The 13,932-nt window shown below is 47.8% G+C and overlaps 1 protein-coding gene across 1 annotated transcript; it reads left to right on the top strand.

Moving 5' to 3' along the window:
• Positions 1-12,372: 12,372 nt before the first annotated feature.
• On the top strand, positions 12,373-12,960 carry LOC123804851 (rRNA-processing protein FCF1 homolog). The gene has a single exon (XM_045817345.1). It carries the CDS (start codon positions 12,373-12,375, stop codon positions 12,958-12,960), a length of 588 nt encoding a protein of 195 aa, XP_045673301.1.
• Positions 12,961-13,932: the final 972 nt, after the last annotated feature.

Raw genomic sequence — 13,932 nt, 5'->3', positions numbered from 1 at the left:
CATTAACCTACCTGTTCGGTCTCCTCGCACAGACTCCAAACTCCACGAAGGACAACGGTTGTGTTTGCCTTGTACCCACTCATCCCCAGTCCACTGCACCCCATAGGTCCTCAACAGGAGTTTATTTTTTCTTATTAGAAAGGTAATATGCATATGCATTTATTACATAAAGTTTAGACAATACAAATAAGCAAGTATTCCATCCACCAGACATAACCACTGTCAACATCTTAATGTGTATCCTGCTAGTTTTCAATGGACAGATTAACTAATGACATTAGGGAAATAAACAAGGAAGTGTCGCTTACATTTCCCGAGTGTTAGAATTATGTGGCAGATGTGTCCGAGGCACCATCTATGGACCATATCATTTGTCCAGGCGATGACCTTGTGAGGCAAACAAAGTTACCGTCCCCATTTCTCAGATGAGAAGATGACAGGGAGGTTAAGCTCCTTCCCTGAACTCACTCAGTCGGTAGGGGGCGCAGCTGGGGTTGGAATCTGTCTCTGGAATCTGCACTTGACTACTTCTGCTGCTGCCTCCCAAGGGAGGGGTGCTCACTAGTGGGGTGCGTCTCTCCCCTCTGTCCAGGGGAGCCCGGGGATGCCGGCTTGAGCTTGTGAGAGTGGCTAAGGCAGAGCAGAAGGGGCAGGTCCGAGCTGGTGTGCTGGCAGAGCAGCTCCCGGGAAGCTCGCCCCCTGCCGCCTGCCCCGGTGCACAAGTCATCGGGCCTGTGTCCTCGGCCACCCTGGACACCCTGTGTCCTCGTTGTTGGCAAGCCACACACTGCCCACACCCACACCGATGTTACTCAATAGGCAGGACAAAAGAAAGGCACAGGGAGCAAAGAACGATGCTATAGAGAGAAAGGGAAGCGCGAGCATGTTACTTTCTGCCCTGAATAGGTTCTTTGTGCCCGGCTCCCGTGGGACTCACAAGGAGCAGTTTGAGTCAACGGTTCCCCTGGAGGCCACGCCTCATGAGGTGCAGCCATAGGGGCAGCAGCTGAATAACAGAATGAACCTTTTAATAATAGGGCAGCCGCAGTTGATTCCAAGAGACCACATCTGACCACTTCTCTATTTACCCACCTCACTGCAGCCTCAGTTCTTACTGGCCCAAGTGTGTGGGAACAGCTAGACAAACTCCCAGCAAGAGGCACTGTGCGGCTCTCTCAGAGCACTGAGTCAGACTGCAGGTTTGCCTTTGTGACCCAGGGATTCGCTCACCTGGGGGAGATCGCTTCAACTCTCTGAGACTCAGTGTCTTTATCTTTGAAATGGGAGTGAGAATAATTCCTGCTTTACCTGCAATAAAGGGTTGAAGTTTGTCCCCTCAAAATTCATATTTTGATGTCCTAACCCCCAGTACCTCAAAAAGGGGCTTTAGGTTTGCTGCCAAAGATTGCCGGCAAGCACCCAGCAGGCAGGGGACAGGCATGGAACAGATTCTCCCTCATGACCCCGAGATGGAGCCACGCCTGCTGACCCCTGGACCAGCCTGTCGACCCCTGCAACGCTGGTCTCCAGACTTCTGTCACTCCAGCCACCCAGGCTGTGCTGCTTTGTTATGGCAGCCTCAGCAAATCTGATACAAAAGGGCTGTTTTAAGATCAAGTGAATTATTTCACAATGAATATTGCATAATCCATAAAGGGCTATTTATATATTGCTTTTTACTCTAAAAAAGCTTAGTTGCAGCTATGTGCTGTAAAATTTATTAGTAAAAGCTAATGACTTAGACCTGGAGAATAATCCAACTGGCAATAAAAATATCACAGTGTTTTGATCATTGGAATACCATGTACCAGCCTTGGTGCTAAGCGTTCCATGTGCATGTGCACATTTGTTGGAACTATCAAGTCCTGTTACCCGCTTAATTCTCTCGCATCCTTCCACTGCTCCTGGTTACCAGCATTACGACAACACTCTCCTCTCAGTCCCCTTGCTTCCAGTCTGGGCCTCCAACCCACTGCTAATCACACTGCTAGAATCAGTGGTGGCTTCAGAATTTCTATGTAACAGTGGCTTAGGGGAGACGACGTGGTCGGAAGTGGGGGATGAGGTGATCACCGAGGCAGTGCAATGCTGTGATCACGAGCATGCTGTCGGGACCCAGCCTGCATAGGTGCAAGTCCCAGCACCAGCGCTTACTAACTGTGCGACCTCAACTTCCTATGTTGTGAAGAATGAGTTAGCACATTTTTGCAAAAGTCACTTAGAATAGTGCATAACACGTAGGAAGCTTCTGTGATTATTAGCTCTTCTCACTCTTGTTTTTCTGCTATGCTTACATAACAAGCACATGCTTCCAACTTAGAGTGTGTGTTTCATTGGTGGTATTGATAGGTATTGTTGTGGCTACTGAGCTATTGGCAAGAATGGTTACAAAGCTGATCGTAGCCATCCTTATAGTAGCCCGAAAACTTCCAGTGCCTTTCTGTCGTCCTCGCAATAAGAATCCACTCTGTGATGTAGCATATAGGGCCTTTCAAAGGGGTTCTCATCCTCTCTCCAGCCTTGTCTGTCCCACAGTTCCCCTGGGTCCCTGCACTCCAGCCACACAGAATCATCATAGACCCCACCCCCACCACAGATATGCCGCCCCTGCCCCCTCTCAGTAGGGAGCTGGACAGCAAAGACTGGGAACAGATGCCCACACGCTCACCGACAGAACCTGGACTATGGACAGTGGGTGTTTCAGCCAGAGCAGCGAGCCCATCTCCCTCACCTCCCGGCCCACGTGTTCTCTTTCGCAGGCAAGGGCCCTGTCTAAGCCGGAGTCACCTTGAGGCTTGTTCTGAGCTGGTATTCCCTCGGGAAACAGCTCAACTTCCAGAGCCTTGGACAGCGAAGCAGGAACTTTCAGAGGAGCCAAATTAAATAATTCCTGTCTGCTGCATATTAATTATTTAAAAAGATGAATAAAATATTCCACATAAGATGTTCTTACGTTGCTTTTTGGTTTTTACTTCCCCAGCATAATTTCCAATAACTATGCTACAGCAAAATTTTAATGCAAAACTATGTCTTGTAACCACTGCATTGGAATTCACCGCGCACAGTTGTTACTTCTTACAGAAGGGCCTGGATACAAGCCAGTGCTTTTGGAGGATTTGTTCATTTAGCAAATGTTTATTAAGTACTTACTATGAGAAAGACACTGTGCTGGGCAAAATGGAGGAAACACAGAGAAGAAGTGAGCACAGTGCCTGCCCTCAAGCATGACAGTGTCATTGAGGTCACGCACACACATACGTGCACAGAGAGCACACGCAGACATGCATGCGCATGCACACACACACGCCACTCAAACACACAAGACGGAATGTGGTCAGGGCTTCAGTAAGGAGAGGAGCGAATTCTCACAGGAATTCTAGGTTGGCAGCAAGAATTTAGACCTGAGAGAATTAAGGAGACTCAAAGTGCATTTCCGTGAACAAGTTTCAAAGAAAGTAAAGCAAGAGGCTTTATTCAGGAATATATTTAGTTAATTCATGCTGCTACACACACTCTCTCCAGAGCCAAAACAGAGAAAAGTGGCTGTTTCTGCTGCACTGGATGGGGCCGGGACCCAAGCATCGCACGTTAGTGCTCTGGGCTGGGAAAGCTGCTCTCGGGGCCACAGGACTCCAAACCGTCCAGGGAGGGGCCGGCCTGCAGCCTGGGACTCGGCCAAACCCATCCAAACTACTCACACGCGGCCTTGCTTTCTTCCTTACATGTCTGCGCTTTTGCTGTGGCTGCTTTCTGCAGCACTTGACAGAAATCCGGCATTTCTGTTAGGAAATGATATGTTGTGCTCCTGAAAAACGTCAGGTAACGGGACTTATGAGGAAAAGGAAGGTTAAGAGCAGACCACTTTGTCATGAGTCTCTAACAGAAACAATGTTTGGCACCTCGGGAGATAATTGGACGGCCAAAGCAGGCAGCTCAGAGGGCCAGAAGCTGCTTCACGGGATGTCGCAAATGCGCAGGAATGGGGGAGCAGCACCTGCATCGTCAGGGCGCTGCGAGCTGGCGAGGCTGCCGGGAAGGTGGGTGCAGAAAGCAGCACAGCCTGGGATGTGCAAGGCCAGGATGCGCTGCTCTGCGGAGAGCTCTCCAAACGCAGGTGTTCACTTAAAATGTAAACGAAAAAAAGAACTGAAAGCCACAGTGAACCCTTCCCACTGAAGCTGTCGCCCTCCTCCGCTGTTTCAGCTCCGCTAGTCCTGGGAAAGTGCGTGTGAGTGAACATCACTTCCACGGCAGAACCGCCAGCGGTCCCCTCCTCCCCAGCCGCGCGCGCGCGCGCTGACCGGTGCTGCGGGAGCACACACTGCCGCAGACGGACTGCATTACCGAGGTCGAGGAAGTAAACTAGGGCAGAGACTCCCGTCTTTCACAGGCACACTTCAATGTGTCGGAGGGCCAGGAGGGTGATAAAATGAAAAACGCTAATGCTTATCAGGCACGTTCTGTGTGCCCACGCTATACACAGAGTGCCTCGTCCATTCCTTACAACAATGCTGAGAGGTAAGAAGTGTCGCTGTCGCTGTCTGTTTACAGGTGAGGAAACTGAGACTTTGCTTAAGGGACTGACCAGGCTCTCACAGGTGAAAAGTGGGGGAGCCAGTCTCAAACCCAGCAGTCTGATTCGCCAGCCTGTGCTCCTAAGATCCAACCTTCTAGAAAAAGTCCTGCATGGCAGGCAGGAGGCGACAAATTCAGAAGCTCCCCTCATGGCCACCCCTGCGTGTGTCCTGTGGCTGCACTTCAGAAAATGAGGGCTTTCCGGGCCTGCTCCAGGATGAAGCACCCTCATTCTGGAGGACCCAAGGCTCTCGTTTCACTCAAACATTAATGGTTTCTGTGTCCCCTAGTTTCTGCCTCCATCTCAAACACGCGCAGGACCGAGAGAGGCCACATTCCTTGTAGGTGGTCAGCTGACTTCCACTTGTGTGACTGGCAAGTGGGTAAAGCTCTGAAAACTGGATGGAGTTAGCGAACGTGCGATTAATCGGAATGAATTCTACTTTTAAAGTAAATATATATACCTTGTAGAATATTTGAGCAAATCAAGTCAATGTTTGAATAAATCAAACATGTTCCTTTGTTCATAAACTAACAAAGTGACCAGGTTTGTAAAGGAATGCTGAAACTGAAACCATTTACTTAAGCCTATCCAAAAAGTTTCTCTCTTTATATTTTTCCCCAAACAAGGAGAAAAAGAAGTATTTTGAAACACTATGTGGAAGAGAGCGTGTGTTCTGTAACCACTTTTTAAGATATTGGTTAGTATGGGTTGTAGGTTCGTGAGAAGCTTAGATTGTTGTCTACTCATTTTTTCCCCTGAAGAATCCACGGTGTAGCGGGTGTTTTGCCATCTCCACATTCCTCTCCTTTACATCTCTGTGTTGGAAAGATCAAGGCCAGCTTTGGCCGGGGGAACCGAGAGCATCAAAACTAGTGACTGGAGGGTCAGGAAGAAGCTGATAAGGCGCGGGGCTGCTGCAAGGAGCTGAGGCGTGTGTGTGGGAGACAGGGCCTCCTTCCTGGGTGGCCCCACTCTGCCCCCACTGCTTTAATGACAGTGGACCCCAAGGCTTTGTGTGCGGGAAAGGGAGTGCCTCTGAGTGCCGGGCTGAGGCATCCTCTCTTCTTTCAAGCTGCCACTGAGGACGGTGACCCAGTATTGTGGGGGTCCTTCCGGGAGACATGCCCAGCAAATAAAGTTTATCTCGCATCACAATTTCTTTTGAATGATTGAGGGTGGTGGTCCGGAGTACTGTGTTGGAAGAGTTGCAAGCCTGCCTCCGGCTCAACAGGAGAGAGTGCCAGCCCTGAGCAGTGATTTCTAAGTGAGTGTGCAGCCCTGTGCGTGCCATCCCTGGGCTGGCAGCAACACGTGAAAGGGGCTTTCACTGACCACCAGCTACGAACTGCTGTAGTTGTAGGCTAATTTAGTAGAAAAGTACTGACAGTGCGATGGTGGGTGAGCTGGCACTCCTCTATGGCCCATACCTTAAGAACAGCACTGGTTAACATGTGTATTTCCAAGAGGGTCTCTCAAGCTCAGCACTGCTGAGTATGTGGGTCAGATAATTCTTTGCTGTTGGGGGCAGTCCTGTGTGTTGTAGGATGTTTGGCAGCATCCCTGGCCTCTACCTTCTAGGTACCACTAGCACCTGTCCCTCTTGTGACAATCTGTAATGTCTCTAGATGTGTCACCCGGTTGAGCAGCATTGATGTAGGAGAAGTAGAACTAGGGCGGCAATGTGATGGAAAGATATGTCTTCTGAAGAACAGTTGAAGAAACTGGGGTAGTTTATGATTCAGAGAAGTCTAAATGTAGCAATGAGTATTTCAAAATCTGAAAGGTGACACAGAGGCCTCTTGTCCATCACTCCGGAAGAAAGGAGGCCAGTCGGCGTAAGTCCTTGGAGGTGCAGTGCACAGAGAAGCTTCCCAGCAGAGCTCCTGGCGCTTGCCTGAGACCACAGAGTGTCCTTCCCCGACGGGGTGTGTGTGTGCAAACAAGGGCTGAGGAACCACACAAGGAGAGATGTGGGCAGGGGAGAGGTTCTGGCACCAGCTATGGGTTGGGGTGATTTTGAGAGTCCCTTTCAAATACAGTTCATTATATGGTTCTGTAATCTGATTTTCCCTGGGACTCGCTCTGGCCTTGCCCTTGCCACAGTCAGGTATTCAGATTTGCCTCCTGAAACCTCGGTTAATAACCTAACGGCAGCTGACACTGACTGGCCGCATGACCTCGTTTACCTCACTGAATCCGCACAACAACCCCATGTGGTGGGTGCTGTTATCTCTGCTTTATGGATGGGGAACCGAGGCCTAATGTTCAGTCACTTATCCAGGGGCCCACCCCCAGAGAAAGTAGAGCAGGATGAGACTCAGGCCCAAGACTCCCTCGTCCATGGCTTTAATTATTATCCTGTATTTTCTACGAATCCAAAGTTCTGTAGCTCCAGGATTCAGATCAGTTTCCAGGCTCATGCCCTGTACAGGTGTAACCTATGGCAGGACAACCTGCCCAGTTTGACATTGATTGGAGAAGTCCACCTGTCAGGAGGTGTCCCTGTCTGAGACTGGGGGGAAAACTGGAAGGGGAATCTCAGCTGGGAAAAAACAGAATGTTAATAAATAGATACCTTTCCCTAAACAATATCTGAGTTTGTGGCAAAGCCATTCTACTTTGTTCTCGAGCCTGCTCTATTTATAACCGCCCCCGATTGCCCGTGAAGCACCCATGAGTGTTCATCAGCCTCGTGCACCCTGTTTTCCAGGGGCGCAAGCAAAGCGGGACAAATATCAATACAAGTTTGGTTACTAGTCCTTTTCTTAATTGTACCTGTATTTCCCCTTCCTCCGTATTCTCACTGAAGAGAAAAGGCATTTCCAGAAGATTCCTTCTGCCGTATAACATCGCACTGTATTTAACAACAAACACACGTTTAGACCCCTTAGGAACCTCCCACGAAGCGTCTGTACGGGTGGAAGGGCCCGGTATCCCCTAAGCTGTCTGTGTGGTCTGAACTGAAACAGCCTAATTGTCAATCTCTCGAACCGGAGCTTAGGAGAGATTTCCAGGGGTGCTCACAGCACCCGGAGGGAGGTTCGGCTGCTAATATGCACTTCCTTTTCATGACTGGCTGCTGTTGTTCGGGCTGCTGTCTCCCCGCCCCCTTCCACCTGTCCCAGCACCTTGCCCCTCACCCTTCACCCCCTCCTCCTCTGGCCAGCAGGAGCACTGCTCAGCGACAGCCTGGTCATTTCTGGAATGGATGGTACAAAGAGAAGGCACTGCTATCCCCACCCCCACCCGCCGACCTGACATTCTGTGAAGCCTCCTAATGAAGCCCCAGTGGGAGCAGGGGCCTGCAAGATTGAGGAAGGTGCAATTGGCCCTGTACCTGTTTCCAGATCAAACACTCCTGCCTCTACAGGGCTGTGGTGAGGGTCCAGAGAAACAAACTATGCTTTGTAAAGTGTACATATTAGCTATTATTTTGACTTATAAAGGTTTATCCTTATTTTTACCCCTTCTAGTTAATCCCAAATTTAAATGACTTCTTGCTGTGTATAGATTAAAATTCAAACTAAGCCTAGAATTTGAGACCATTCCCAGACATTGCAAGCTGTCTACCTAATGCTTCTGCGGCCCTGTGTTCTGGTCAAATTGGTCTGTGTTGTCCCCTCTTGCTCTCTGCCTAGAATATCCTTCCACCTCCTGTTTGGCCATCAAAAGGGGGCCCCATTCGAAGTCTGCCTCGGCTCCGACTTGCCCCCGATACTTTTCCTGAAGCTACATTCTAGATCATGCTCCCTTTGTCGTTCATTAGTGGATTCGAGGGAGGGGGGGAGGAAGGTGACTCTCCGGAGGCTGGGCTCCACTGAGGGAGGAGGAGAGCCAGGCGCTGGGGTCTGGGGTGGGAGCTGGGAGGCAGGAGCTGGAACTAGAAGCTCTGATGGGGAAAGACAGGCAGGCCCCCTCTGGGGAGAGTGCGCTTCCGCTAACTCTTCCTCCCCATCAGTCACCGTGATCTGGGCCTCCGGCAGACGAATGGCCCAGGGAGCTCCAGTGATCTATAATCTAGATTACCTGTGCAGCACCCTAAAGCCACAGCGACTGACTTTTCATCCTTTCCGTGCCTACGGAAGACAGGCGCTGTCACTGAAGACATTCACAGATGTGCTCAAGCTGCCTCCTCTCAGAAGGCCTAGCCCTGGGTTCAGTTCCTTGTTTATTCATTAATAAAGCTGGAAACAAGTACATCTGTCACCCTCAGAGCTTTTTCCGACCAAAGCACACGTAGCTGTCTCAGGCAGCCTGATGCCTGTGTGTTCTGAAACGGGATGCAGTGTCTGTCTGTATGCTCCCAGGCCCCTGCCGTTCACTCTCTTCACTTCAGTAACACCGGCAAATCGCTCTGGTGAAAAGCAGACCACTGCATCTCGAAACCAATGGGGACGTGTTTGCCGCCCTCCAAAGTCCTACCAGGAGTTCCATGGCACATGCTCCTCTGCTGGGACCCACATTCTCGTCTTTGAGAAGCGGGCACTGTTCTGCAGGTGTGGCCAAGTATAACTTGTGAGGACAGAGGGCTGGAAGTCAGGCTGGAAACAAGTCAGGCTGCCAGCCCGTCCCTCCAGGGCCCTCATCCACTGACCCTGGGGCCATCCCATGTACGTGACATGCCTTGGCTCCCCACACCAAGAAGGGTTCTGAAACCCAAGACAGGGGAGATAGCCCCTGGCCTAAGATCCACAGTCGTCCTAGAGTTGAACTCCTCTGTGGACCTGTCCATCTGTAACTGACACAGAGAGGTTCCCCTGGCCTTTCTAGAATCTGCAACCCGCTCTGCCCTGGAGTGAGCTTGGACCTGGGGCCTTCTTGTGATTTCACCCTCTGCTGCTTGGCCTTTTCCCTCTGGCCCCGCCTGAGTTCCAGAGCCCTGGTCTCAACTTTCTCCTGTAGACTCATGGTTCCCGCATTCTCCCTCAGAGGGACCCCCAGCCTGCCACCATATGCAAAAAGGCCCTGCTGTGATCTTCTGCACCGACCCCAACTCCTGGACGCCGGACCCTGTCCTGGACCCTGTGGGCCACCCTAACCCACTGTGGCCCGGAGCCGGGCAGTACCTAGGGACTGGTTATGGAGCTGCTGTAAAACATGGAAGCCCGTTGTCCTGATGAAGATTTCTGTACATTTCTGTTCTGATGAAGCCATGTGTTAGTAAAAGCTCAAGATTTAAATCTAAAGTCTTGAGCAAAAAAATTGAAGAATGCATACTAATTCTAAAAGTTTAAAGAGTTTGAACACAAATATAAGGAGTTTACATAAATTTATAATTGCTCTATCCCATTTCTGGCCCAATTTCTGCCCCCCCCCCCACGCTCCATCTATGTGAAACTACTTTGGGCCCCTGCAGGTGTCGGGCTGCTTCTTGCCTCTATGCTCTTTGTGCTGTTTTTCCAGTTTTCATAACATGGTAGGAACTTAATAAATGTTTGTTGAATAAATGTTCAACAAACCCTAGAGAATGCTTCCCTCAGAATGTCTAATAGATAGTATTTAAAACTTGTAAAATTAATGAATAAATTAAATATCCATATTGTGTCACTAAGGGAAACTAACACATTCTTAACTTTTGAGCAGCCATTTATGGAGAAACTCCCATTTATCTTTCTCCCTGAAGGAAAATCATCTTTTATGAAGTTGTGGCATGTAACATCTTGCTGACACTATGAATTATTACAAATGCCCCGAAGCGCCGGGAATGGGAGAGGACCCGGTTGGCCGGGGGTCAGGAAGGAAACCTGGAGGAGGAATGAATCGATAACAGCTGTGCTTGAGTTCTCGCTCAACTTTGGTCATTTCAGTCATTTCTCTCCACAAACGACTCTCTTAGAGGCATCCCTCTAAGTTAAGAAAAAAGGAGCTCTGCAGGGAACGAACATTTAAATTTTTAGCAATAGTGCCTAGAAATATCCTTAAAAGAAATAATAATCTTACTAACAATGCTTGAAATACTGAATAAAGAAAACAAAACCACACACACGTTTTTGAACACTTGATTTTGCTAGCAAGAACGTTAGGGAGATTGGCAGAGGCTCAAAAATTAAGCAAAAATGTGACTAGAGACAGGTAAGAGAGTGCTGAACACAGGGGCTTTCTGTGACTTCCAGTGACAAAAGCTTCTGTGTTAAGAGACATACAGATGATCAGAGATAAAGCTAAGGGGCCACACAAGGCGGAGAATCTGGTTGGAGACTCACAGAGGCTAGAGCCCCCTAGCCCCTGAAAGAAAGGGCAGCTTCATTTTGTCTCACTTCTGGGTGAAGAGAAAACCACTCCCTGAGGTTTGAGGTCTGAATGTACAATACCTCCAGTCCTGAACAACCCCAAGCCAAGAATTAAATTTAAAGGGTTCCTAGTTGGTAAAGTTCAAATACTTTCTGAGGAAATGCACTCTCCACCCAGGCCTCAAAGAATTTCACCGGATAAAACTCCCTCAAATAGCCCTGGCTGGTGTAGCACAGTGGACTGAGCATGGCCTGCAAACCCAAGGGCTGTTGGTTTGATTCCCAGTCTAGTGCACATGCCTGGGTTGTGGGCCAGGCCCCCAGTAGGGGGCGTGCAAGAGGCAACCACACAATGATGTTTCCTCTCCTTCCCTTTCCCTCTCTCTAAAAATAAATTAATAAAAATTTAAAAATTCCAATTAAAAAATAACTTCTCAAAATATAAGTTCATAATAAAGAAAATAACTAAGTACACAGGGAAAAATGCAATATGAACAGAAGAAACAAGCAATAAATTTGAAATGAAAGTTTTCAGATACTGAAGCCATCAGATACAGATTATAAATTAAGCCTTTTTAATGTGTTAAAGTAAACAAATAAGGGAATGGAAAGCTCAAGTAAGGAATAAAAGACTAAAAAAACTGACCAGATAAAGATCTGAAAAAGAACCAAACAGAACATCTAAGGAATGAAAAATAAATAATTGAAATGTAAAATGTACTAGACACATTAAGTACTAGATTGGACACAGCTGAAAGAAAGCATCAATTAAGCCAAAGAGTTGAAATATTAAAGAGGATAAGACACACAAAGACCAAAATGGGAACTGTTAATATTTATATCTAATCAGTAGTCCAGAAAGACAGAATACAGAGTGAGAGTGAGGCAACAAATGAAAAGAAAAAGACTGGGTATTTTTTTAGTATTAATGAAAGATCCCCAGTCTTCAGATTCAGGTATCTCAATGAATCATAAGTAGGGTAAATAAAAAGAAAACTACAAGACACTTCGCAGTGAAACTGAAGAAGAACAAAGCAAAAATCTTAAAAGCAGTGAGAGGAAAAGACAGATTACCTAGAAAGGACTGGCAATTAGACTAATAGCTTACTTTTCAAAGCAACACGGAAAGCCAGAAAAATGATGGAATTATATTTTCAAAGTGCTAAGAGAAAAGGAAACGGGGGAGAGAGAGTACACCTGCAGAACGCAGCAGGTGTCACAGACACTGATGTGTTGCGGAGAGAATACAGCCCCCACCGTGAAGGCTTGGTGCCCAGTGGACTACTGCCTGATGCTATAAAAACCTAGAAGTGATGCCTCGGCGGGTGTGGCTCAGCGGATTGAGCACTGGCCTGCAAACCAAAGGGCCACCAGTTCAGTTCCCTGTCAGGGCATGTGCCTGGTTTGCAGGCCAGGTCCTCAGCAGGGGGTGTGAGAGTGGCAACCACACATTGATGTTTCCCTCTCTTTCTCCCTCCCTTCCCCTCTCTCTAAAAATAAATAAATAAAATCTTAAAAAATATTATTTAAGAATTCTGGAAGAAACAAGAGTGCGGTGTGATCATGGGAAAGCAAAAGAAAACAAGGAAATATGTGACCATGAAGCGAATGCCTGGTCTGAGAGATCAGAGGCTTAAAGGAAAGGATAGATTAAAACCTAAAAAGAAAGAAAAGAAAGATCCTAGTGCACTCAAGGAAAGAGAAGTCCCCCAGTACTCTTCCTGCTTATTCTCCCAATATAGCACACTGCTGGGCCCACCTTACCACATCCTGGTTGATACCAGCTTTTCCATGCAGGCTGAACTGGACTTAGTGCAGTCAATGATGGACTGTCTCTATGCCAAGTGGATACCTTGTATAACCAACTGTGTAATGGCTGAAACTGAGAAATTGGGGCAGAAATATCGAGTGGCTCTAAGGATCACCAAGGATCCAAGATTTGAACGATTTCCATGCACACACAAAGGAACCTATGCAGATGACTGCTTAGCACAGAGAGAAACTCAGCACAAGTGTTACATTGTGGCCACAGGTGACCGGGACTTTAAACGAAGAGTCAGGAAGATCCCCAGAGTTCCCGTCATGTACATTTCTAACCACAGGTACAACACTGAGCGGATGCCAGATGACTATGGAGCCCCTCGGTTCTAATGCTTAAAGGATGAAGTTCCTCTGCTTTCCTTCAACTAACTTTCTCCGTTGTCAGTTGGTTCAACATGCTACAGAGTGAGTTGTCATTGCCGCACTCACCCACTTGCTCTGTTATGGGCTAAGCATGGTTAGATACACTCACTTTTTGATGTTGCTTTGAAAATGATATTTTCTATCATTTTAATATTTGTTACATCTTTTTATAAATCAGATGACTGCTCACAGCTTTAAAAAACAATATTACTTAAAAAAAGTTAAAAGTGAGATGTGTAATTCCACTGTAGGGGAGAATCATCCAGAGAATTTGTTTTGGGCTTATTAAACAACTTGGAGAAACAAGTCACAGATAAAGCTTTGCTGTCCATGGGTCCAAGCTCTCAGGAACTTTAAGAGATGAACCAAGGAAAGCTTCCCTGGGCCAACACAGGGTGACCTGAAGCCCAGGCAGCACTGGGCCATCCTATGTCCCTATGGCCTTAAAAAAGCAGGGGTTGCAACCTGTCATTCCCACCCCCAACCAATAGAGATCAAAGTTAAGGGTCAATGAACTTAATATGACATTTACAATCAGGATAACTAGAAAGGTTTTCTATTTTGACTTGTGTCTACCTTTTTGTTCTGTTTATGGTTTTGTATTCTTTCTACTTTGAATTACATGCTCACTGCCAGGGACATTGCTGGGCACCACTATCATCTTTTTACTGCTCAGGGCATTGTTTCTGAGCCCAAGGTCAGAAATATTTGAGGGCGGGGGACAGAACTGCCCTCTTCACTCTGATGTGCCTTTCTTCATGATGTATGTTTAATGTCTGTTAGATATGCCTGGCAAATGCACTAAAAATGTTAGTTCCTGTTCCTGTTACTACCAGGCAAAGGACCTCGTCAGGAGCCGGGGGAGTGGGGGTACAAAGTGGGATTCATGTCAAGGCCAAAGGGATGGAGGGTGGAGTGAGGGGAAGGTCTCCTCCAGAG

The sequence above is a fragment of the Phyllostomus hastatus genome, unplaced genomic scaffold (assembly GCF_019186645.2).
Source record: "Phyllostomus hastatus isolate PE091 unplaced genomic scaffold, TTU_PhHast_1.1 phas_scaffold_216, whole genome shotgun sequence".
NCBI classification, from domain to species: domain Eukaryota; kingdom Metazoa; phylum Chordata; class Mammalia; order Chiroptera; family Phyllostomidae; genus Phyllostomus; species Phyllostomus hastatus.
The sequence above is the reverse complement of the archived record's forward strand: the minus strand, read 5'-3'. Positions and strand labels throughout refer to the sequence as shown.